At 41.7% G+C, this 26,321-nt stretch overlaps 1 protein-coding gene and 1 pseudogene across 3 annotated transcripts in view; both read left to right on the plus strand.

The window, feature by feature from the left end:
- Window positions 1–26,321, plus strand: part of GHR (growth hormone receptor) — a 272,938-nt gene that overhangs the window by 237,823 nt on the left and 8,794 nt on the right. For all 3 annotated transcript variants that reach the window (XM_040496277.1, XM_040496270.1, XM_040496262.1), the window contains 4 exons: window positions 2,964–3,093; window positions 10,163–10,335; window positions 15,549–15,727; window positions 23,580–23,745. In XM_040496277.1, coding sequence (XP_040352211.1) covers window positions 2,964–3,093; window positions 10,163–10,335; window positions 15,549–15,727; window positions 23,580–23,745 — 648 coding nt within the window. The remainder of the gene's footprint in view (window positions 1–2,963; window positions 3,094–10,162; window positions 10,336–15,548; window positions 15,728–23,579; window positions 23,746–26,321) is intronic.
- On the plus strand, window positions 19,756–20,910 carry LOC121044241 (60S ribosomal protein L39-like; annotated as a pseudogene).

Consider the following 26,321-nt stretch of genomic DNA (forward strand, 5'->3'; position numbering starts at 1 on the left):
TCATAGATACAACATCCCCTCGATGCTGCCACATTCTGTAGATTAGATTAGCAAGTTATTCAAGGAGATTAAATACATAAGCTTATAAATGATAGGAAGCAGGGATCATTGGGGCCATTGAGAATTAGTCCTGTCTACAGCACTTAGCAGGACATACCCATGTGGAAGGAAGGAAGGAAGGAAGGGAGGGAGGGAGGGAGGAAGGAAGGAAGGAAGGAAGGAAGGAAGGAAGGAAGGAAGGAAGGAAAAGAAAGAAAGAAAGAGAAAGAAGGAAAGAGGAAAAGAAAGGAGGAAGGTAGGGAAAGGAGGGTGGACCGTGAAAATACACACCAAAAAGACAAGTTAAAAATAGCTTTGCTGCACTAGGTCTGTATCTGAATGCCTGTGTAGGCACACACTTCATCACATTAGCACCACAACCAGAAATCTCCTATTTCTTACGTATAATGAGAAGATAATACAGGGCTTTCTATACATCTGGAGTTAAAAGGAAACAGAATAAACAAGAGTACTATGTTTAAGTAAGAAAAATGTGTTTTAAATTAAATTTTTTAGGTTTTTTTCTCCCCAGCTAACAAAGTTTTGGGTTTTTTTTTTTTCCTTTCTGTTTCAAGTTTTTGAGTTGGGTTTACTATTCTTGCCATGATGTGGCAGGCTTGTGGCACAGAGAATAGAAGAAACTGAGTAGTGTTTCCTTTTGGTGCTCTCTGGTTGTTTCAAATGCCAAAATTACGTTTTGGTTGTGTACGTTGTTATTAGTGGTGGTATATGTCATTTCATTGTAAAAATGAAGTTGTAAAGTACCTTGGATCTCATCTCTTCCAGCCTCTCTATTGAGGAGCCTGAGGCCCAAACAGCTTGGGAAGAACAGGGCTAAATAGTATCAGAGCCAGGACTAGAACACGGATCTCTCACTTTGCAACCCGGCACATTTCCTCTTCTTGCCTTGTATGCAGAGGAATAGTCAAAATATGCAAGACTCTCCTCACACCTGCAGGAATGAAAAGTAGTGGTGGCTTAAATATGTTTTATGAATTACTTATTTTCTGGAAGGATCTGAAAATACCCTTTTCAGTGCTTCAGCTGATAGAAAAAGGAACTTTTCCAGATACTCTACTGTATAATAGGTGCTTACCTAACAAAACACACACCCTGTTCACTATATTCACTTGTAGCAGCTCACACAGGCTCCTACACTTCAGTGCTCTCAGGGGGTTCTTAAATGCTGACCACCTAGAGAGGGCTGACCATCTGCCCTTGGTACTGAGCAGATCCTATCCATTCCCCCAAACTCTGTGAATCCCTTAGCTAATACAGGAAAAGGAATATTTCTTACAACAATATGACCATGGAATTTTATTAATTAAGACATTCTGCCACCCCTATCTGCAGATAGGTTGCAGGACCTATCTGCAACTCAGGATTTCCTGAAGATTCATTTTCTTGTGGCCAGACTATTTGGGGCAGCAGGTGTTCAGAAACAAGGACACATTTCCCCAGCCTGAGCTTCTTTGCTGCATTAATATGGGTGTTAGTGGAAGGAGGATGGGGCCTCTATTTCCCAGCCCATTATGTCCTTACTCTGCTCATTTTTCTACATGGGACTCCCCCTCCCCCCAGCCCCCACCGGAAGGGAAATTCCATAAGGACCAGAATGTTAGCAGTTTTGTTTCCTGCTCTACTCTTGGAAGAGAACCTGGCACTAAGTAGATGTTTAATAAGTGTTTGTCGAGTGGATGGTTGAATGATGGATTTATTTAGAAGGTTTATAACATCCCATTCATTACAAGGTTGACAAAGGAAAAAAAGGAAGCATGTTTTGGTTCAGAACACCAGATGTGAACCTGGAACTTGGAATCAGGAATTTGTATGTGTTTGGTTGCATGCTATTTATTTTTAAAGTATATTTTAAAGTATTTATAATGGTACTTTAAAATTGAGAGCCTCCCTGTTGCTCAGGGATGAGAGCTTTAGATCAGAGAACAAATGTATTAAGTTTACAGTATAATTGAAGTAGAATCAGATAAGGAGAGGAAAAAAAGAAAAAAGAAACTTGGCTATCTCCAAAAAAGGCCATGGAAGTCAGAGAACAATGAGAATTGATATAGAAAAATCGGTTTTGCCTCAGACTTGTCTGCTGCAGATTTCATAGATGCAGAGGAGTTTGGGCTAATATCCTAACACTTAGGGGCAGTCATCACTTCCCAAACTAGAGTTGACACATACGTATGCATGAATTTTTTAGTCATCATCTATTTAATGCATGTAATGGCTGAATCTTTTAAAAGAATGCAAACCTAAGTGGCTTTTTATCAAACAATCCATAAAGGGAGGAAGCGCCCTATAGTGGAAGCTGTGATCCCACGCCACATCCTTTGTCCCACCTGATGTCAGTACATGCATCTGTGGTGGACAGTCGCCATCATGAACCTTGCCGGGACATTTCAGGTGCCTGCCCAGGCCTCTCCCAAGTCAGGCAGGACCTTCAGCCCATGTGCAGGTGCATGAACACCCCCAGGGTAGCCTTCAAGCAATGGGTGGTGGGAGTTGGTGGATAAACAGCCCAGCCTCCCATCCTTCTCTAGGACACACTCTGTAGCTTTTCAGAGGGTCCGCTGTGGAGTTGGGCCCTAGCTGGCCACTATGGTAACTCTCCCCTTCCCACTCCTCCTTGCCCTTACTTCCTGTCCCTGGGGTCACCTTCCAAATAAACCTTCTCTCTAGCTCTGGCTTCTTAAATAGGCCCTAAAAAATAATGTTTGTAATGAAGACAAAACAGTTTGCTCCTGGAATCAAGAGCTGACAGAGAAGTAACTGGCAGGCAACAAGCTCTGAAACTGTGACCCAGGAAAAGACTGTGTCTAGAAAAAGTGGTTCTTCTTTACCACTTTAAATAGGTGTTTTATTAGGACCATACATTACCCTCCTGACTTCATGCTTTGCCTTTTCTGCTTACTCTGCAGATTCTTCTGGGAAGCCTAAGTTCACCAAGTGCCGTTCACCTGAACTAGAGACTTTTTCGTGCCACTGGACAGATGGGGTTCGTCGTGGCTTCAAGAGCCCAGGATCCACACAGCTGTTCTATATTAGAAGGTGCAGCCTTCGTGCCTTTCTGACTTTTTCCTCCATGGATTTTCTGATGAAAGTATACTCAACTGCATGCAGTGGTGGAGATGGAAATAATTTATTTTGATGACTTAAATGTATTCATTTAGTCAAAAATTATTAATTAAGCCCTTTCTACGTGTTTAGTACTATTTAGGCACTGGAGATATGGCATTGATTACAAAAAAAAGGTAAAGGCCCTAGACTCATGGGCTTCATTTCCAATTGGGGAAGACAGACAATAAAAAATTTAAAAATAAATGTCAGCTGCTAATATGGGTTATTAAGAAAAGTAAAAGCCAGAAAGAGGATAAAAAGTGTCCACACTGTATGTGAGTACATGCATGTGCATGAGAGTGTCTGAGGGCGAGTGTGTGAAAGTGAGTGAGCATATGTGTGAGTGCGTGAAAGTGTAGGTGCAAGTGTGAATATGCGTGAGTGTGTGTGGAGTGTGTACAAGTGTGTGTGCAAGAGGGTGAATAGTATGTGCATGTGAGAATGTGTGAAAGTAGGTATGTGGATGTGCAAAAATGTGTGAATGTGTAAACGTATGTGAGATAGTATGTGAAAGTGTGGATAAGTGTGAGTGTGTGTGTGTGTGTGTGTGTGTGTGTGTGTGTGTGTGTGTAGGGAGCTTGGTGATACTTTAGATGAGGAGGTCACAGTGGGCCTTGCTGGCGTGTTGTATTATAGCAGAGACATAAGTGAAGTGAGAGAGGCCACATGAATATCTGCAGGGGCGGGGGGAGGAACTGTTCAGGCAGAGGATATTGCAAGTGCAAAGCTCCTGAGGCTGAGCTGCTGGAGGAAAGCAGGAGGCCAGCAAGAATGGCACAAGCCTAGACGTAGGGATGCGATGTTTGAAGACGTCAGAAGGTTAGCCAGAGCCAGACTGTGCCAAGCCTTGCTGGTCACGGCTGGGCTTCGAATCTGACTTTATCTGTGGTGGGCTTTTAGAAGAGATGTATGTTTTGAAAGACTCAGCTTGGTTTCTATGTAAAAAACGGACAATGTTCCTGTTAAATTAGTTATACTCAGTAAGGAACTGTAATACTTTTCCATTCCATTTTGACTGGTTGTCTTGCAAAAATAACAGAGGAAGAGTGAAACAGAGTCTCTCGGTATCATCACCACCCAAGTAGTTTATTTCTGACTTCTCCCCTAGAATTATTTCCCTTTCTGTTCACTCTTATGTTGTCCCTTTTTGCTTTTTTAAAATTTTTAGGTTCAAACACTTTATCATTTCCCCTTTTCCACCCAACTCCCAGGGAAGGCCTAAGCCGAGAGGTAAGGTTAGCCAGGACCCTTTACCCCAGGGTGGGGGTGTTTATCAGTCCAAGGAGGATGCCATCTACCCCCACTGAGGAGTGGGGAAAGGGAGTGAAGACGTGGTGAGCAGTTCAGGACATGGGCTCAGGGCCAACAAAGCCACATCTCAGCCTGGCTGGCACTCACTGCATACACCAGGCAAAGTAGTTTGTTCACAACTCAGTCACCTCATTTGCAAAACGGAGATCATAGACCTGGTCTCATGACGTCTTGTGAGGATGTTTTAGATAATACATGAAACACGCTTACCACAGTGCTTGGCACATTGTACGTACTCAGCAAGTGGTAGCTGCTATTATTGTTTATAATATAGTAATCCTTTACGATAATAATGATACAGAAATCCAATGCCTGAGCTTACCAAATTGACTTTTGATTCTTTACTATTAGTGATTATTGGTGTGCTCTAAGACCATTTTTAGTGCAAAACTGGGTACTCAATTTACAAATAAATACTTTGAGTTAGCAACCCCTACTGGCCTTCCCCACTTCCCGGGTGTGAGAGCAGTCTTCTGGATGTACCCACGGAGGTGACAAGGTTGGGCACCAAATGCACTTTTTCTCTGTTATGGCTGACCCTACAGAGAGGTAGGGACCAAGAGGCTAAGCTGGATTGTGTGAATACAGTCAGACAGGAAGCGTATATGTTTGGTAACTCTCTTGAATGCCTGTTGAATTGACTGTTGAGTGAAGAGAGATTTTGGAGGTACAGTTCTTCTGTTTTTGCCTCAGCAACAGAGAGCCAACTCAGTGGAAACAAAACAAGTTATTTGTGCAGGCACAATGAGCTAAACGGGATAAAGAAATAGCAGAGTCGGGCCCATTTTATGAAAACGGGTTATTACCACCCCAATAGTCTCCAAATCTGAACGTGAGCAAAAAGATAACCCGAAAGGTAGAAAGCCCTCACAAATATGTATCTGTTCCTTACCCTCTTCTGTCAGGGTCACAGACCTTTGCCTCCAGGCCTCCTCTGCCCACCCTCGGCCTCTCAGCACCGCGGTTCCAAACCCTGGCTCTGTGCTAACAGAGATGCCACGGAAAGTGTGACCAGGTGGCAGGGAAACCGGAACATATTCGGAAGGATGTCGTTAACTGTTGCCCTAATGGAGTTTGGGATCCCAGGGGAAAAAATTGTCACATCTTCAACCTCGTGATCAGAGCCAACCCAAACTTGCAAAACCAGTATTTTCTGTTTTCTCTACAAAATTGTAATTATTTTGATGATTTAGCCAAAATAGCATAAGCCCCCACCCGGTTTATCTAGGAAGGGCAGAATCAAAGGGCCTGGAGTGTCAGGCCCAGACCACAGCGTCTAGTACACAAATGTGTTACACTTCCCATTGGCCCCCTTGCACAGAGAGGACTCTACAAATGCACTTTCTGACCCTTGTCGTTGTTTCTTAGAATTCAGTTCCCAGGCAACTTCTGGAAGTATAGAACCATGACCCCTCTTCCCTGACATACAACACTGTGACAGGATGTCATCCAGAACTGAAGCAGAGGGGACAGGGAGGGGCACAGAAGGGGCCCGGGCCACTGGGCTTTCTGCTTACCAGCCTGGCCTTGGTAACTAAAGCACAGAGGAGCCTAAACATGTCAGGCCGTCGACAGGATGGGCCCAGAGGCAGCCACATGCTTGGCTGGCCCTGCTCCCAGCCAGGTGAGCTGGAGGGAGGGGCAGCTGATGCGGAGTGGTCTCTGCCCCCCGGGATGGAGGTGGTGCCAGGTCTCATCTCCGAGCTGGGAGAGGACCCCACCTGAATGCAAACCACAGGCACCCCACAGGCACCCCAACAGGAGGCTCCAGGGAAACCTGTCAGAGTTGCTGTGCTCTCAGCTCCTTGCCTGCAGACGCCTTAGTTTTGAAGAAAGTGGGCGGGTGTGGGAAGGCCCAGTCCCTGAGGCTGTATCCCACGCCTCTGCCCTCCCCCGTGCTCACTCCCCTCAACCAATTATCCTAGCCTTTTTTTTTTTTTTTTTTCAGTTTTTATCAGTAAGTTTCATTTAGAAATTTGGGACATTTTTTTTTTAATTTTTTTTTTAACGTTTATTTATTTTTGAGACAGAGAGAGACAGAGCATGAACGGGGGAGGGGCAGAGAGAGAGGGAGACACAGAATCGGAAACAGGCTCCAGGCTCTGAGCTGTGAGCACAGAGCCTGACGCAGGGCTCGAACTCACAGACCACGAGATCATGACTTGAGCCGAAGTCGGACACTCAACCGACTGAGCCACCCAGGCGCCCCATGGGACATTTTCAATACAAATGCTTACAATATATATATATCCTAGCCTTTTAAAGGGAAGTTGATCTTCCATGCAAGGTTGTAGGGGAGATTAGAAGGGAGAAAGGGCACTATTACTTTTTTTTTTTTCCCAATGAAAAGGTTGAATTTTAAGCCTGAAACACATGATCTGTATGTAATGAAAATAGCCGTCCTTGGAACATAAGTGATGTTTTACTTTTAGGATTTTTCTTCCAGTTCCTAGATGGAACAGCATTTGGATAGAAAGCATTTCTTCTGCTCTTTATTCTGATTTTTACTGATGGTCTCATTGTACAGCTTCCTTCTATTTCACAAGATAGACTAGGAACAAACGTAGTGCACTTAACTCTTAGCAGCATGACAAAGGGAGAGTAGTTTCCATATGGCTTTGCTTGCCTGCATACAAATTCAACCGGGGAAAGCAGGCAACAGAGTCTCTGTTTTGTGAGTCCATTTGTTTCTTGGGGGTTTTTTCTGTCTAAGAGTTTAAAAAGAAGTTTTAAATATTTATTTAAAATAAAGTTCAACTTTGGTTAAAGATGGGGAGGGCACTGGGAGTCATGTTTTGAACTAACTGTTCTCAACCCATCGTGCTTAAGATAAGTGCTTATTAAGTTGTTTGCTCTGTGGAACTCATGGATTTGGAATAATCTAAACAAGATTTTTCATACAGTCCCCATCCCCATGGGGATGTCACAAGTTGAGAAACCGTAAAACACACAGAGCTAAACTCCCTATTACAGTCCAGACCTGCCAGGCACTGTTCTACATCTTTACATTTTAATGCTAACTTTTATACTATCAACTATGCTAAATACGTTTTGTATTTATGCTATTAAATAAGAGGCTCATTTCTCTGGACAATCTTGCTAAACCATTCTCCCGAATACACTTTTATTTAGCTTGACAGTCAAGGTAAAATAAACCATAGTATATGTCAATGACCCACCTAGCCCTAACGTTTTAAATCCTTTTCCTATTATTCTAAACACACACACATGCACACACACATGTCCACATATACACACAAATGTATACATGCACATACATACACATATACACACGTACACACACATACACATACACACACGTACATGCATGTATACACACACCACTCACACTTCCCATCAGGGATGGATCTCCCTCTCATCCAAGGGTATGCAACTTTTGAGAATCTCAACCAGAGTTTAAGAAACAGTTCACTGGCCATGTTAATCCCAAGTTCTTTCCAACAGCTGATGAGCACCTGTCTCAAGGACCCCCTCATACTGCACAAGTTTCCTCCTAGTGCCAATAGACCAGCCTGAGAAACAGCTGTAAAGAAGGAAGTGTGTGTTATCTCCCTCGTCCCTTCTTTCCGGTCCCTGCCTTCCCCACAGCCTTGTCGCTTGCTGCTACCCAGCACCCCTCCCTGAGAAGGAGTCTCACAGACCCCCCACTGTCTGGCCTACCAGCCCCAAGCACCTCAGCCTACACAAGGTCATTCCCACCTTCTTCTCATTCACTCCCTGGCTTTATGTCTCCTTGACTTACAAGCCTTTTTCTCAGCTGATACCTCATGAATAATAATCAAATAATGAATTACTCCACCCAAGTAGCAATTCTAATTTAAGAAAAGTTGTCCCGTTTATTCCATTGTCTCCTATTTCCCTCACCACACTCGTGCCCATACTTGCATACCTCAGTGCCTTTGTCTACTCTGTTCCCTCCTTCCTTTCCCTGTTGCCATGTATTTGCTGGAAATACCACCTCCACCTTGAAGCCTTCCATGAACAGAGCAATCATTCCTTCTTCTGAACTTTTAGCACTATTTGTGAGCACAAACTCATGATGCTTTGTAATACAGCTTTTTAGTCATCCCTCTGAGGCAGGAGTCATTCCTTAGACACACGTGCATCCCCTTAATGTCCAGCACAGTATTTGATATATAATCAGTGCTTATTAAATATGAATGCAATGAATACAGGAGACAGAAAAAAATAAAAAGTACTCAGGTGTAATTTCTGCGTCTTCTTCTAGCCTGAAGGTAGGAATGAAATCTTATTCACCATTGTATCCACACAGTGCTGGTGCCAGATGTAATGCTTCTGTAGTACTTGTACAGTAGGCCCCCCAAAGATGGCTTGCTGAACTCATTCATTCAGTCAGTCAGAGGGATGGGACTCTGGAGAGCTGTGTCACATCCTAGCACGTGTTTGCTCTGTTCTTGCCATGGTGGACTTGAGTCTGGGCAATCCTTGGTTGCTCTGCATTTTTGTTCAGGTCCCCATGGCAGCTGACCAGGGAATTTCCCTTCCCAAACCTCTGCTTCCTTCCACAGTGAACTTCCCAGCCTCTCTTTTCCATCCAGCTCACACACCCTGCCAGTGTTTTAGGTCATCTGGGTAAATGATGCTTTCTGTAGAGTAGGACGGAAGTGAATAAATGTATGGCAGAGTGTAATTACAGAGATGTGGCTTCTCTGATTCCTTCGGTATCCTCCATGTGGCCATCTTTCCTCCATGATTTGTTGTGTTTGTCTGTTTGTGTGTTTTTATCAGATCCAAGGTATAGGAAAATATGAATTTGTTTTCTTAGAGAAAGTACAAAAAGGAACAGATAGGCAAACACATGGATTCAGTGGAGCCCATTTTGTTTCCATTTTTTATATTATAAGTAAACATTCACTCTAATTACAAAATAGAAAAAAAAATTGCTTTCTAGGTTTGGAAAAATTTTTTAACCTCTGGGTTCATGGCCTTTTGTCTCGTTTACGGGTGGGGAGAAAAAGGCTGGGATTCCCATGCTTCATAAATGTCACCTGGATGTCTACCATGTTTACAGTGTTCCCACGGCTCATCATACACTTAAGGAAAAAACCAGGAGTATGGGAAGGAGTTCAAGACATCAGGATAACTCGCCCAAGCATAAGACAGCCTTGGGAAGATGATAGTGATTCCGAGTAGTGTGGTAATTTTCCACCTCAAAGCCACCCAAATCTCAGTGTCCCTCCTCCTGGAGAACATGCCTCCCCAGGATGTTCCACCATGAGCTGAGGAAACAACCAGTCCAAAGAGCCATTGTATTCTGGGAATCTTTACAGTTTGGGAGATGACCCTCTGGAGTGTTTTAATAAAGGAACATTTTAGACCTCCTTAAGCCTCAGAACCCTCATCTGTAAAATGTGGACAATAAAGTACCTAACCACAAATGACTTAATCTAGGAGCTGGCACTTCGTATGCAGTTAATGAACAGATGCTTTTACTATAGTCCATGTCCCAAATGGCCTCCTCTCGGTCTGCAGACACTATGGATGATGTCCACAGATGGGGTACTTCTTGGAAATGGTGCTGCTAAAATACTTGCTTGTAAAATATTTGTGTTCCAGTTTATTGAATCTGACTGTCAGGCTCTTCGCTTTGACTTAAACTGTGGCATGATGCTTGGAACAATTCATGCTCTTTTACCCTCCATTTCAGGAGCACTCAAGAGTGGACTCAAGAATGGAAAGAATGCCCCGATTATGTCTCTGCTGGAGAAAACAGCTGTTACTTTAATTCATCTTATACCTCCATTTGGATACCCTACTGTATCAAGCTAACCAGCAATGGTGGTACAGTGGATCAAAAGTGTTTCTCTGTTGAGGAAATAGGTAAATCACAGGTTTGTGTTTTATTTGACATGGCTTTAGATTAAGTAAGCAGGGAAGCCTCAATGTCCAAGTGTGTTCAAGTAGGAAGCCTTGGTCATTGTAATCTAGGTGAATGGAAGTCTGCTTTATAGGGCATGAGATCAGCCAGCGAGCAAGAGAGAGAAGGCACGGGGGACTTAAGTCGGCTCTAACATAAATGGCAGTAAATGTTGTCGAGAAAAGAGTGGGAGCCTTCCAGAGTCTTTTCCTTGAGGAGATCTTGAAAGCTGAATTGTGTTCGTGGATGCCACCACAAGAGACAAACTCAGCATACTCCCACGATTCCTTCATTCCTAATTATTCAATAGGATTATTATATTCAGATCTGACACATGTTGACCTTTGATCCCTATCATTGTTATAACCAAAGCCTAGATTTTCTTTATTACAAGGCATAATAATTCTGGAACTTTATAGTTACAAAATAACCCCAAATCGGTTTAAAAACATGTTTATAAGACCTCAAGACAAACATTGGAGATAATCAGCTCAGTGAACTAAATGAAAGATCTAGACAGATGATCCCTTGCCCATCATGCGGACACAAGGGGAAATGAAACAAAACAAAACAAACAACTGTAATTGGAATTTTTATGTTTATACTAGAATAGTGTAAACAGCAAAATATAGAGAACCAAAGAAGGACTTTGAGTAGATGACATCGGTGCCTCAGACTCTATCCACAAAGGCTCATTTGTTATAGATAGAAGTTCCTTGAAGTTCCTCTGAGACGTGCTGTTCTTACAAGCTTGTGTGTGGTTTCCCAGGCATCAGCAGACTAGAAGAGGCTGAGCAAATGTGGCTAGAAGCTGCAGGCAGAAACAAGAAAATCTGATAGCCTGTCAGGGAGAAGAACAAGCAGAAAAGAGAACCCAACTGCTTAACTTGGAGAGACTATTCAGTGTATGCCCCAATATCAATAGATGTAGCTTTTGAATGGCTGAATAGGTAGTAGTAAGAATATCGGGTCAAGACCCATGTTCTAATCCTGACCCTGCCAATAGCTAGCCCCACTCATTTCTGTGACTGGCCTTCACTGAGGGCCTGCCATGCCCTGAACACTGTGCTGGGTATGGTGGCTATAGAACGAGTAAGATATGGTCAAGTAGGGGAGTCCAATGTGTTAAATAACCGCAGTACCGTGTCTTAGGTGCTGGACTCAAGGTGTGTGTAATACATAGTAAGCTGAGGTAGTGGCCAAAGATACAGATGATTGACTGGGCCTGAGGGATGAGAAAGGGGTGCCCAGAAATCATGGCAGTTCACTTCCTTCTGAAAGCATCAGTGGGAGCTGCCAAGTATACAGGCTGGCCTGTGTCTTCCAACAACTACTAAGTTCCGGAGTGACAAACAGCACAGAATGTTGAAGGACTCAGGAGACCTAACTGCCTCCGTTAGGCAGGCCTGACTGATCAGCCAAGAGAAATCGTAAGTGTTCCTATGTGAAATCATAAGTGTATCCAGTAAGATAAGACCGTATCTTACTGCCAAGAGGTACATTTAAAGATATTTAAGAAGGAAAATGACCTGGGGATAGTAATAGCTAACTAACACTTACAAAGCCCTTACCTATGGGTAGGGTATAATAACCATGTGAGATAGATTCTATTATAATCCCCATTTTACAGATGATGAACTGAGGCTCGGAGCACTTAAAGGCTAACTCAAGGTCAAACAGCTAGTAGGCAGAGCTGAGATTTGAACCTATGCAGCATAACTCCAGAGTCCATGTTCCTAATCTCAAAGTTGTACGGTCGCATTACTAATGTCTCAGGAAAATCCGTCCTGCAGTGGAGAGAGTAGATTGGAGTAGCACGGAGCAAAGATAGAGGTTAGAAGGCTTTGTGATAACCAAGACAAAAAGATGATGACAGATATTACAACCATAGCAGGGAGGGAGGGAGCTGAGAGGGGGAGACAGCAAGGAACAAGGTAAGCCTGATAGATCTGAAGATGACAACCATGGGCCTCAGCGTCCTCATGTATTACGAGAGTATCCTACTACCTTACAGGGCTTGTCTTTGGATTTAAAGCACTGTATTATTAGACATTTGTTATTCATTCATTCAGCAAATATCGATTGAGTCTTTTCCTCGGGCCAAGTACACCTCTAGGTGCCAGGAGAAGAAAACGTCTGCCCTCGTGGGATCTTATCCCAATAGGGGTGGAGAGAGACAAGGCTATGAAGAAAACGAACATAGGGAAGGAGAAGAACCATGCAGGAGAGGTTGCAATTTTAATAGAGTTATCAGAGCTGGCTTTGCTGGGAGAGAAAAAAAATGAGAGAACATTGATTGTATTCATCTGAGGTAAAGATCACGTCAACAAGAGGGCACAGCTAGGGTAAAGCTCCTGTGTTGGGAGCTTGCCTTTGCTCACTTGAGGAACAGCGTGGTTGGGGAGGACCTGCCGCAGGGTGAGCCAGGAGGGGCCTGGAACAGGCCACATCTGAGAGAGCTGAGAGGCAAAGCTCCAGTACACCTGAAGCCATTGAATGACTTTGGCTTCCACTTGGAGTGGGATAGGAAGGCTGTGGAGGGTTTTATATGAGTGATATGCTCTAAATCAAGTGTGAAAGTAACCACTGTGACAAGTGTATTGAGAACTGTGTTGAGAATAGACTGAAGGAGGATCAAGACCAGGGTGCCTTGGTGGCTTAGTTAAGCGTCTGACTCCTGATTTCAGCTCAGGTAATGAGCGAACAGTTTGTGAGATCGAGCCCCATGTCAGGCTCTGTGCTGACTGCATGGAACCTGCTTGGGATTCTCTCTCTCTCCTCTCTCTCTCTGCTCTCCTGCTCGCTCGCTCTCTCTCTCTCAGAAATAAGTAAATTTAAAAAATGAGGACAATAACAACAGGAGGAGACCGTTCAGGAGGCTAATGCAGCAACATGGGTAAAAAAACCCTAATGGCAGGCCTGGGTTGAGAGGTGCAGCAGTGGGCAGTGGCTGGGCTCGGAGACTGTCTTGAAAGTACAACTGACAGACTGTGGGGGTGGTAAGAGAGGGATGAGTCCAGGAAGAGCTCACTAACTTCAAGAGCTCACTAACTTCACCCTGAACGACTGGAGGAATGGAGGCACTAGCAACAGAGAGATGGAAAGTGACAGGGGAGGGAGCATATTCTGGGGAGAGGACCAGGGCTGCCTGGGGATGTATTCAGTCTCAGGTGCTTTTCCAACATCTTGGAGGACCTGTCAAGTACAGCATGTGGCAGTATGTACGGAGGAAAGGGAGAGGTTATTATTATGCTTGTAATGGTGATATGAGTCCACTCAAAAAACACCATGTTCAGGGCGCCTGGGTGGCTCGGTAGGTTAAGCCTCTGACTTTGGCTTAGGTCATGATCTCACAGTTACTGAGTTCGATCTCGATGTTGGGCTCTGTGCTGACAGCTCAGAGCCTGGAGCCTGCTTCAGAGTCTATCTGCCCCTCTCTCTCTCTCTCTCTCTCTCTCTCTCTGTCCCTCCCCCACTCATTCTCTCTCTCTCTCTCTCTCTCTCTCTCTCTCTCTCTCTCTCAAAAAAGTAAACATTTAAAAAGTGAAAAGAAAAAGACCATGTTCCATATCTTCTATTTAAAGCAGAAAGGGGAGTTTTTAAGATGAAACATGAGTAATAAGTTGAAATTTTTCCACAAAAAAACATTTGGTCTCTTAAAGTGTTAAGTTTCGGCTCTCAGAATTGCTCAGTCCCCAACAAATTCAGAAGAGTGAAGCATTACTGTCATTATTGTAGCCATACTGTGGCTCAGCTGTGTTGCAAATCCCTCCAATTTAACTTCTGAAATGTGTTCATTATTAAATTTGGATTTCCTAATTTTTTAAGTTGTGTCCACTCTACGGGGTGGGGGTGGGGGGGGAAGGGGGGGCACTATCATGCTCCTTCACAGTGAAGTCTGTTTTAACTCTGGTTAAATGCAAGGGCTTCCCCTTTTGACCACCAGATTTTAAGAACCAATTATGGCTCCTCAGAGCATATATTTGTAGGCTTATCTGTGGTCAACTCTGGGGATCCAGACTTTGCAGCACTCTGGGTACCCTTCTACAAACAGTAGAAAAGAAAGTACATTTTACTCTGTATCTGCAAGTGATTTTTGAAAACCTCTACTGAGACATGAAGTGCAATAATTTATTGGGAACTATCTAGAACGTAAATTTAGATATGTTCCTAGCTTTGGAATCCGTATTTCTCTGCATCAACCTTTGGGAAATTGTGGTCTTTGCGGTCCTAATAAGCAGAATACAGCCGACTTACCAGAGAATGTACAATATGTCAGTAGAAACCAAGCAAAACACGATTTCAGATTGTTCACATGCAGTTAGGTAAAAGGCAGAAAACCCTGACTCCTCACCATTTGAGAGTAGAGTGCAATGCCCATCCTTCTTATGTCTGAAAAAATCATGACATGTGACTGGAGGACAACAAGCTAAGGAGCCTGTGCTGTGTTTGGAAGGATTGTTCTGGTAGCCATACAGAAGTTAATATAAGATCCTTGGCGCAGGTAATAAGCAATTTGGAATAAAAAAGATTTTTCGATCCCTGGTTCCAAAACAGCCACATGTTTAAATGCTGTAGGTCTTTCTGACTCTGTTCCTTCAGTTTTGAGTTAAAATGAATTCCTTTGCCAAAATCCCAAAGCATTAATTCTTTGGGGGCTAAAAGAATTGTAAGACATGGCAGATCCTCAAGAAAAGTTTTAGGTCAGGTTGTAGACTTGAAAAGGAATTTTTTTTTTCCAACGTTTATTTATTTTTGGGACAGAGAGAGACAGAGCATGAACGGGGGAGGGGCAGAGAGAGAGGGAGACACAGAATTGGAAATAGGCTCCAGGCTCTGAGCCATCAGCCCAGAGCCCGACGCGGGGCTCGAACTCACGGACCACGAGATCGTGACCTGGCTGAAGTCGGACGCTTAACCGACTGCGCCACCCAGGCACCCCGAAAAGGAATTTTTTGTAGGGGTTTCCTTCAGAGTTAAAAACAGATCGTACTCAAGTCAAAAAAAAATGGTACCCTCTTATAAAATGAGTGTATAATAAGAATATTGAAAGAATTAGGAGCGTAAACGATAAAAATGCATGAAATAATTGGTCTCTTCAGAAGAAAGCACTCCGTTAATACCGAGCTGTACCTGTCTGTCTCTCTGTGCACTAACTCTCTGTCGAAACGCACAGTGCAACCAGATCCACCCATTGGCCTCAACTGGACTCTACTGAACATCAGTTTAACGGGGATTCATGCAGATATCCAGGTGAGGTGGGAACCACCGCCCAATGCAGACGTTCAGAAGGGATGGATAGTCCTGGAGTATGAACTGCAATACAAAGAAGTAAATGAGTCCCAGTGGAAAACGGTAAGATATCATTACATATCACACTTAAAAATGCTTTGGCTTTTCTTCTTTTTATCTCAGCAACACCTCTCTCATTTATCATTGGACTTCCTTTTGACTTAATACCACATGCCCATGCTGTATGCTCCATATTTTCTTATTTGAGGGAAACGGATACAATCAGTAAAATATCATCTTGGAATTCTATCCCACAGCAGGTGCTGACAGGGAGCTTATACAGAAGCCTATGGAAAGGAAGGAAAACTATTTCCCCAGTCACCCTCAGTGTCCAGTTTAATGTTAGAACAAAATCGTGTGCTCTAGCGCTTAAGCTGTCTTTGGGGATGTGGCTAGACATGAGAAGAGTTATGATCGAGGCCAGTAGTGAGCTATGGCTAAATATTCTCCCATGATCTTAGTCGCTACTGCTCACAAGACCCCCATTAAATTAAGTGCTGAAGTGACTCCGGGAGGGAAACAGAGGAAGGGAATTTGTCCCCTAGAGGTTTCAGAAGGATGTTTTGTTCCATACCTCAGGGGAGAACCAGGCTGAGAAGTTTTTGTGTAGGCAAGCAGCATGGATGTGGTTGACCTCTGAACTCCTTACCCCCTTGACAAATTCATGGGAACTGGGCACTTAGATAAATTCCACATGGCACACAACAAGAAGAAAAACAGGGTTGTCTTGCTGCTCCCTGTATAACTAATTCTAAATCAGTCTAACCATAGCCAAGCCCTGGCCAAGCCCAGTGGATTCTGGCCAGTCATCAGGTCGTGCCCAGTGCCCTGACAGATTCACTCCCAAAATTTTGAGACACCAGGCCTGTCCATTCCATGTTCTGCTGAAAAAGAAGGCAATTTTGTCATTAAAGTTAATTTTGGAGCGGCTGTGAACAGTTAAATACTGGACTTTGCGGTACAGTTTCCAGAATCGTTTTAAGTTAGATGTCTGTTCCACTAACTTGGTGCAAAAATCCCTGGTTGGATGCAGAGTCAAATAAGACTTTCTAAATTCAGGTTTCGGTCAAACATTTATTCCACAGCCAGACAGTGAAAGGACTACCCCACACGAGGCGCTGCACTGCGTACTCCAGAGCAGAGGTTGTCTGAGTGTGAACTGTGAACCCCCGAGGGGTCCTGAGAGCCTGGCAGGGAATCTACAAGGTCAAGACTGTTTTCCTACTCATACTAAAATGCTATCGCCTTTTTTCACCATGTTGAGATTTGCGGCAATGGTACAAAAGCAATGGTGGCAAACCCACTGTCACCTGAGGAAAAATCAAGGCTGTCATTGCAAACCGCACTGGCAGGGTCACCATGCGCTCACAGTCAATGAGAGCGGAGAGCCAGCTTCACTGAGCAATGTCCTTGATGCAGCTGCATGTTTTATTTACTTTATTGAATCTCAACCTTTGACAACATAGCTTTTTTAAAAAAAATTTTTTAAGATTTTATTTATTTTTGAGAAAGAGAGACAGAGTACGAGCAGAGGGGAGGCAGAGAGAGAGAGAGAGAAAGACACAGAAGCCGAAGCAGGCTCCAGGCTCTGAGCTGTCAGCACAGAGCCCAATGCAGGGTTTGAACTCACGAACCGCAAGATCATGACCTGAGCCGAAGTTGACACTCGACCGATTGAGCCACCCCAGCGCCCCTGATGACATAGCTTTTTAATATTCTGGATGACACATGTCAAGGACACATAGCATACTTCTGCTGTACACTGAGTCCCCCACGGTTGTCTTAATAAAGCCAACTTGCCAGCCGGATCAGCTGCTTTTCGCATGGAACGCCATTTTTGCTTGAAAGAGCAACTGATAACCCCATAGATGGTTTCTCATAGTGGCGTTGGCAAGTATTTGGCAAACGTTTCTTGGAAAAGAATGAAGTGTGCTTATCAGTTCAAGAAAAACAATGGACGGTAGTCATTACCAATGATATTTGAACCTTCAAAGGAAAATCAGAGTTTTGGGAAACTTGCCTCTGCAGCAGTGAGCCTGGTAGCTTTCCCAATCTTTGAAGATTTTCCTGATGCAATGGTGATATTAGCCAAAGTGATTTTTTATATTGTATAATAAAATGTGTGAACATTTAGAAAATTTGCATAACTCAGTGCACGAGTATTTTCCAAATGCCAAATACATGATGTAACCAAAATCATGCATAGGGAGATGACCCATTCAAAGTGCTAGATGGAAAGGTGTATTTTCATGTAGTAAGGTAGGCAAGATTCATTGATACAGTTTCAGATTCCACACTGCAACTAACCTTTAAGGAATTACCCTGTGTTATTTCCTAGTTGCAGTCCTATCTGACTGCATTCATGTAACATCCCCCAAGCAGATCTTATGCCTCTGGTATTTGATGCGTCTCATCCATTCTTCACACTGGAGCCAGAGTGATCATTCTAAAACACTCTCTCGCTTAACATTCTTTTAATAAAAACTCAAAAAATGCACATATTAAAATCCACTTTTTACTTGTATGATTCTGTGAGTTTTGAAAAATCCATAGAGCTTTGTTGCTACCACCAGAATCAGGATACAGAACAACTTATCATAACCTTCAAAAAATTTCCTCATGCTGTCCCTTTGAAGTCAAACCCTCCCAAAACCCTAATCCTTGGCAACTACTGATCTGCTCATCTCTGTACTTTTGCCTTTTCCGGGAAGTCATACAAATGGAATGATATAATAAGTAACCTTTGGATTCTGGCTTCTTTCACTCCTCGTAATGCATATGAGATTCATTCATATTGCTGAGTGTAACATTCCTTTTTATTGCTGGGAGTATTTCAGTGTACTATAAAACTGGTCATGTTCACTTTATTTCACATGATGGTTGTGAGTATTTAAAAAAAATCCATTTGGTGGAAGCTAGTTGAAAAATAGAAAGTTCCAGATTAATGTCAACACCTGAGGGCACTTAGCACAGTGGTTCTGCCCGGACCTCATTTCTGTGTTCCACACTTGTACATCCAAATGCCTCCTGAACATATCCACTGGGATGCCTCATTGGCATCTCAAAAAAACAGCATGTTCAAACTTCCTCCTATCTCCCCAATTTCCCCCCTCAGTAAATGACAACATGTCGATAAAGTTGTTCAAATTTAAACCAGAATATTATTCTGACATCTATCTGTCTCTTAATCTTATTCCTTATATCCAAATAATTACCAATTCCTATTGATTCATGCTCAAGTTATATCATGAACTGGTGTTATTATCAGTTCCTGTGTATTACTCTTTGCCCACTCCTTCCCCCACACTAAATCACTTTCCATGGCTCAGAGTGATCTTTGCAAAATCCATAGATTTCTTTATTAAATAACAAGATTTCTTAGATGTCTATCCATAGACATGTCTGTAAGTGAATATTTTGCTACTTTCTTTATCCAACAGAAGGTCACAATTACTCTGAACTATCCCCAGTATTGATTTTTCTGCAGGCAATCATATTTAATACCGTAGGCTAAGATGTGCCAATGGGCACTTTTTCAAAATTAACATTCCTTAGAAACTTAAAAAAAAAACTACCACTTGTTGAGTTTTGGTATTAGTGTTAAAGAAGAAAATCCACATGGACTGGCTGACTCAGTTGACGACTCTTGATCTCAGGGTTGTAAGTTTAAGCCCCACATTGGGTATGCAGATTACTTTAAAATCTTTTAAGGGGCGCCTGGGTGGCGCAGTCGGTTGAGCGTCCGACTTCAGCCAGGTCACGATCTCACGGTCCGTGAGTTCGAGCCCCGCGATCTCGCGGTCCGTGAGTTCTAGCCCCTCGTCGGGCTCTGGGCTGATGGCTCAGAGCCTGGAGCCTGTTTCCGATTCTGTGTCTTCCTCTCTCTCTGCCCCTCCCCCGTTCGTGCTCTGTCTCTCTCTGTCCCAAAAATAAATAAACGTTGAAAAAAAAATTTAAAAAAAAATCTTTTAAAAAGAATATCCACGTTATCTGAAAAGGCTATTAAAATATCCCTCCTTTTCCTCACTATATGTCTATGTGAGACCAGATTTTATTCATGTACTTCAACCAAGACAACACATCAGATTTAATGCAAATGTAATACAGAAGCAGATGTAGCTCCTTTTCTCCGCCATCATGGTGTGTGCGGTTCACTGTTCCTCGCCACGTCTTCTCACAAAACTTTCAGCAGCAAGTGATCCCTCGCCAAGAAACAAAAGCAGAATCATCCCATTCCCCAGTGGATTCAGATGAAAACTGGTAATGAAATCAAGTACAACTCCAAGAGGAGGCATTGGAGAAAAACCACGCTGGGTCTATAAGGGATTGTACATGAGATGTTACACGTATTTATGTTGCATGAAGGTCATGTGTTCCTATCCTATTACTATTACATCACCACTACCTGAACAATAGACATGCTTTATCAGGGGAATGATTTTTCTCTGTTACTATGCTTCTGCACCAGTAGATTGGTTGGTAATATATGAGACCTTTTGTTTGGAAAAAAATAGAGAGAGAGAAGTGGATGTAAAAATACCACCATCTTGTATTAAGAAATCCATTAAAGAGATTTTGCAAAAATGTAAAACAAAGTCACTCTTCTCACTATAATTCTGTTGTCTTGCAAAGTATAATTTCTATAAAAATCAATTTAATACCATTTTTAAAATTTCTCAGTTTCAATTTCTAATACAGTGAGTAGCAATAAGCATAACCCAAGTAAACCAAAACCTTTAGGATTCTCAGTGATTTTTAGGAGTATAAAGGAGTCCTGAAACAAAAAGGTTGACTACCTAGAAAAAGCAAAGGTGTGAACCCAAACATTAGCATTCTTAGATTTACGAATCATAGTTTCAACCCTGAAAGCCCAGTGCATATAGTTGTGTATCAGCTGATGCACAGATATGAAACTCACACCCTGAGGAAGGTGCATGGGAGCTTGGGACTCAGTCAATTGACCATTGAGGGCTGCATCCCAGCTTGGCTTTGTTTCAATTTTAATTGCATCTCTGCTCAATCTCATAAGATAGTCCAAAGGGGTCAGTTAACTTTTACTTCACTCACCTTTTATAAGTGAAGTTATATACTCATGGTATTTTTTACAAGGGTCTCAGACAGAGTTGTCATGAACACCATGGGTTTTCATGACTGAGTGGGTGACTCAGTCAGTTAAGCATCTGACTCTTGTTTTCTGCTCAGGTTATGATATCACGGTTCATGGGATTGAGCCCTGCATCAGGCTCTGGGCTGACAGCATGGAGCCTGCTTAGGATTCTCTCTTTCTTCCTCTCTCTCTCTGCCCCTCCCCCACTCTCTCTTTCTCTCTCTCAAGATAAATAAATGTTTAAAAAAATTGACCTCTGCTAAAGAAACACACCATCTAATTGGTTACGAGCACAAATGCCATAACCATAAAAACAAGTGAGGTTTGTAAGTGCCTGGGTGGCTCAGTTGGTTAAGGGACCGACTTTGGCTCAGGTCATGGTCTTGTGGTCTGTGGGTTCAAGCCCCGTGTCGGGCTCTGTGCTGACAGCTCAGAGCCTGAAGCCTGCTTCGGATTCTGTGTTTCCCCTCTTTTTGTCCCCCCCGCTGGTGCTTTATCTCTCTCTCTCTCTCTCTCTCTCTCAAAAATAAATATTAAAATATTAAAAAAAAAACAAGTGAGATTTGTAAGGTGGAGAGGAGGTGGAAGCCAGTGTTTGCTGCTTATATCAGGAATTCAGGTTGCCAATGACAATATTGAATTTTGCCTTTTTTTAAAACTAAATACATTTTGAATATGAAAGTAATAGTCATGACCATGTAGTTGTTTGCAATTTGTTTACCTGCCAAATCAAGTTAAGAATTTATGGGTTTTTGGGGGTGTCTGGGTGGCTCAGTCAATTGAACGTCAGGCTCTGGGTTTCCACTCGGGTCACAATCCCAGTGTCATGGGATGGAGCCCTGTGTCAGCCTCCATGCTGAGCGTGGAGGCTGCTTAAGATTCTCTGTCTCTCCCTCTGCCCCTCTCCCCTGATTGCTCTCCCACTCTCAAATAAATAAAATTTAAAAAAGGAATTTATGGGTTTTTTTTAAGACTTAATGTGTGGCATAGAATTATCCACAGTTATATGGGCCTTCTCTTGAGGACCCACTGTGTACCTGGTATTGAACTGGGCTTTGGAAATGCAAAGGTAATGAAGACCTTGTTCGCTCCAGGGAATCTGCAGTGTAATATAGAAATATAAGCAGTGAAATATAAGAAGTAATATCTTCTTAATACTGATTATCTGTCAGGATGGAGTAGGAAAAAGGGCCAAGAAAGACTTCCTAGGATATCAGCAATACTTGCATTGAGGATTGGCAGAGTGTAGGCCTTCCCTCAAAGGCAGGTGACAGGGTTCAGTGCAGGCTGTGGGAGCCAAATCGAGTGGGGTGTGGCTTCTTTAGAGGGTTGGGAGAAGATAAAGAGAGGACCATCGGTCAAATCACTGACGGCCTCTTTTTAGTTTTGTTATTAGTGAAATCTATACTCTAATAATATTAGTTACAATAACAGAAATTAGGGCTTCAAAACTAGACACATACAGTTTAAAAAATATTTAAGGAAACCAATAAGGTAAGTTTAAAATTCAGAAGCTTGCCTTTAAAAATGCACTTTAGGTGGGGAGCCCTGGGTGGCTCAGTCGGTTGAGCGTCCAACTTCGACTCAGGTCATGATCTCACCCTCATGGGTTCTAGCCCTGCATCAGGCTCTGTGCTGACAGCCCCTCCCCCACTCACACTCTGTCTCTCTCTCAAAATAAATAAACATAATAAAAAAATTTTAAATAAATAAAGATGCACTTTAGGCATGCAAATATATCATATATTAAAAAGCTTCAAAAAAGATACAAACTAACCATACCATGTACACATGGGGAAAAAATAGGGACTTTGTGAGTAGAAACTTACTGAGGTAAAAGGAAATTTATTGTAGAAGCTGCAGGCCCAGCCTCTGACTTAATAAGACAAATTATGAGAATCTTTTTAATGGAAAAATCCATGCTGTTGAAAATGTAAGTGTTCCTAATTTTCTATAAATGGTAACAAGGTGTTCTATCTGAAAACACATGAAAAGCACATATTGAATACCTACTTTGAGAATTTAACTTGAAGGAAAACACCATTATTACTTGGGTCTATTTCTTTGATGGCCTTATGTCTTAAAAGTCTAATAGCCTTATTACCCTTCCCCAGGAAGGTAAAAGAAGGGTTGTGGGACCTTGATTTTTGTTACCAAGGACTCTAGCGGCATGTCTTTGCAAATTTTGAATAGCAAACCATTTGAAGTACTTTTAAGCCTTCTAGAAGAAGCAGAATAGGTATGTAGTTGCTTCTAACAGAATAATTTAGACAACTGTGATTTTTCTAGGAGCATTTCCAGTTCTGTGATCTTATGAGTGACTATCCAGAATTTCCAAAGAACAAACTCTGTGTGTGTGTGTGTGTGTTTGACTATAATTTGTTTTGGTGTAGAAATAATGTTGGGTTTTTTTTTCTGTTCTTACGTCTTCATGCAAAACTGTAATATCCCAAAGGGTAGAAAACGTATCTGTAGTTTTCTTTATAGTTCCACCATTCTCCATAGTAATTCTATTATGCTTTGATTGTATAGAATATCTGACGGCCTAGTACAAAAATGGAGTTGCAATTCTATAAACAAGCCTATTATTTCTTTGGGTTTATTCCAAAATAGCTTGGAGAACTGTGATCCATGTAACAAAATGTTTCTTAACAAAGTTATTTGCTTTGATCTTCCTTTAAGTGGCAAACTCCCCCTGTGCTATTTCACAGAATTCATTTTGAGTACAGACGCAGAAACACTTTATAGAGTTGATTGCATTGAGTTGTTGTCTCGCTAACCAGTAAGTTTTATATTTTGTCTTGAAAGATGGACCCTGTATTGTCAACATCAGTTCCAGTTTATTCACTGAGACTAGATAAAGAATATGAAGTGCGTGTGAGATCCAGACAACGAAACTCTGAAAAATATGGCGAGTTCAGTGAGGTGCTCTATGTAACACTTCCTCAAATGAGCCCATTTGCATGTGAAGAAGGTAAAAGATTTAAAATGGCAGCCAACGTGGCTTTTGTCAATGTCGTAACATTGTTCAGATCACGATCCATTAGCTTCAAATGTCAGGGTGAGAGACCTCCAGTTCACAGTCTATAACAGATACTATTCATTACAGAAGGGGAAGGAGAACTTATTTTTTGAATTATTTAATTCAGGAAATGTCCTGGGGGAGGTGTAAGTTAGAGAGGAGAAGATGTACTAAGATATTAATGGGGGATATCTCTGGATATCAGAATTTCAGATGATTCTTTTATTTATATGTTTCCATACTTCTAAAATTTTCTATGAGTTTGTTTTGCATTTATAATCAGAAAAATGTTTTTCAAATACATAGTGAAGAAATACTGTGTATTTCAAATACATAGTGAAGAAATGGATGGATGGATGGATATGTGGCATCTAAAAGCCTACTATTGTGTCAGCATAGGTTGTCAATGGCAGCTGCTTAGTGGTTTTAGAAAGCTTAGGTATGGTTTTCACCGGGAGAAAGCCTTAATAAGTAGCATGCTAGTTATGTGCAAGGATAACATGGAACATTTGAAGATCTTATATAAGAAAAATACAAAGATAATGCAAGTTCAGAGAAATGAGATCTATGAATTCAAAATAAGAGAATTAAAACTTTTGATACAGACATAAAGAAGTCTGCCTAATAATGAACAATAAGTATATAAAGTTATCACTCCCACATGGGAATTAGCTATAGTGCATCTACAATTAAACACAGAGGGTTCACAGGGCTATGTATGAGGATGTGAAGTTTGTTAATGAAGCAATCACAAGCAATAGAGAAATTAAATTTATATTTTTGCATTGATGGTACAAGTAAAATCCATGATACTAAATAGCACTTAAATGGAAATGCCTGTAGCACTGTTTTTTTTTTCTAAGTTCTAGTTAACAGGCTTATTATTTTGTATAATATTTGATATAATGAAATTCTGGTTTCGAAAGTAAATTTGCCACACACCCTTTAAGCTTCTTGTGATGCCATTTAATTCAGTTAGCATAGATTTTTCCTTCCAAAAAATGTTTTCCTTAAAAAAAAACCTGAAGTTCTAGCTTTGTTATGTTCCTGAATACATACGGGAACTGTCATTGATACTCTGGCATTGATACAAAGCTACAGATACCACAAGGTATAAAATGGTATTCTCTCCTCCATTAATTCTTTATGCTATACATAATATCTCCTTTGGAGATTTTAACAACTGAATAAGAAAATAAAAATAAGAAAGGAACATTACAGCACAAAATCTTACTTTTAATAAAGCAACATTAAGGTAAACTCCACCTGTCTTTTTTGTGTAAAGTGGATAACCTTGATGAGGATGTGGAAAAAAGGGAACCTTCCTGCACTGTTAGTGAGAAAGTAAATTGGAGCAGCCACTATGGAAAACAGTATGGAATATTAAAAATAGAGTATTAAAGTATGGAGTATTAAAAATAGAAATACCATACAATCTAGTAACTCTACTATTGGGTATTTATACAACAAAAATGAAAATACTAATTCAAGTGTGTGTGTGTGTGTATATATATATATATATATATATATATATATATATACATATCCATCATTGCAACATTATTTGCATCAGCCAAGATATAGAAGTAACCTAAATGTCCATCAATAGGTGAATGGATAAAAGATGTGATTTATACACACACACACACACACACACACACACACACACACACACGGTGGAATATTATTTGGCCATAACAAGAATGAACTCTTGCTATTCACAACATAGATGAAGCTAAAGGGTATAATTCTAAGTGACAAATACCCTGTGATTTCACTTATATGTGTGATCTAAAAAAAAAAAAAAGAACAACAACAAAGCAAGATGGAAACAGACTCATAAAAACGGAAAGCAAACTGGTGGTTGCTAGATGGGAGAGCACAGGGAGGATGGGTGAAATAGGTAAAGGGGATTAAGCGATACAGACTTGCAGTTATAAAACAAATAAGCCACAGGGATGAAAAGTACAAGATAGGGAATGTAGTCAATAATATTGTAATAGCATTGTATGGTGACAGGTGGTAACGACAGTTATCATGGTGAGAACTGAGTAATGTTTGGAACTGTTGAATCACTATGTTGTACACTTGAAGCCAAAATAAGATTGTATGTCAACTATATTTCAATTAAAAAGTGGGTAACCTCTTGGTAAGTGGTAAGAACACTGGGAACCTACTGCAAGCAGCTGGTAGGCACTTGGTCTTAAGAAATGAGATAGAAGTGGGGCACCTGGGTGGTTCAGTCGGTTAAGTGTCCAACTTTTGATCCTGGCTCAGGTCACAGTCTCATGGTTCATGAGATCAGGCCCCACTTCGGGCTCTGAACTGACAGCATGAAGCCTGCTTGGGATTCTCTCTCCCTCTCTCTGCCCCTCCCCTGCTGGCATGCATTTGTTCTCGTTTGCTCTCTCAAAATAAATAATAAACTTTGGGGGAAAAAAGGTTAAAAAAAGAAAAAATTTTTAATTTTCAAAAAGAAATGAAACGGAAGTTTTACAAACAGATTCCCCCAAGTCTGTTAACACGTA

The sequence above is a fragment of the Herpailurus yagouaroundi genome, unplaced genomic scaffold (assembly GCF_014898765.1).
Source record: "Herpailurus yagouaroundi ecotype Mexico unplaced genomic scaffold, PumYag 29, whole genome shotgun sequence".
NCBI lineage: Eukaryota > Metazoa > Chordata > Mammalia > Carnivora > Felidae > Herpailurus > Herpailurus yagouaroundi.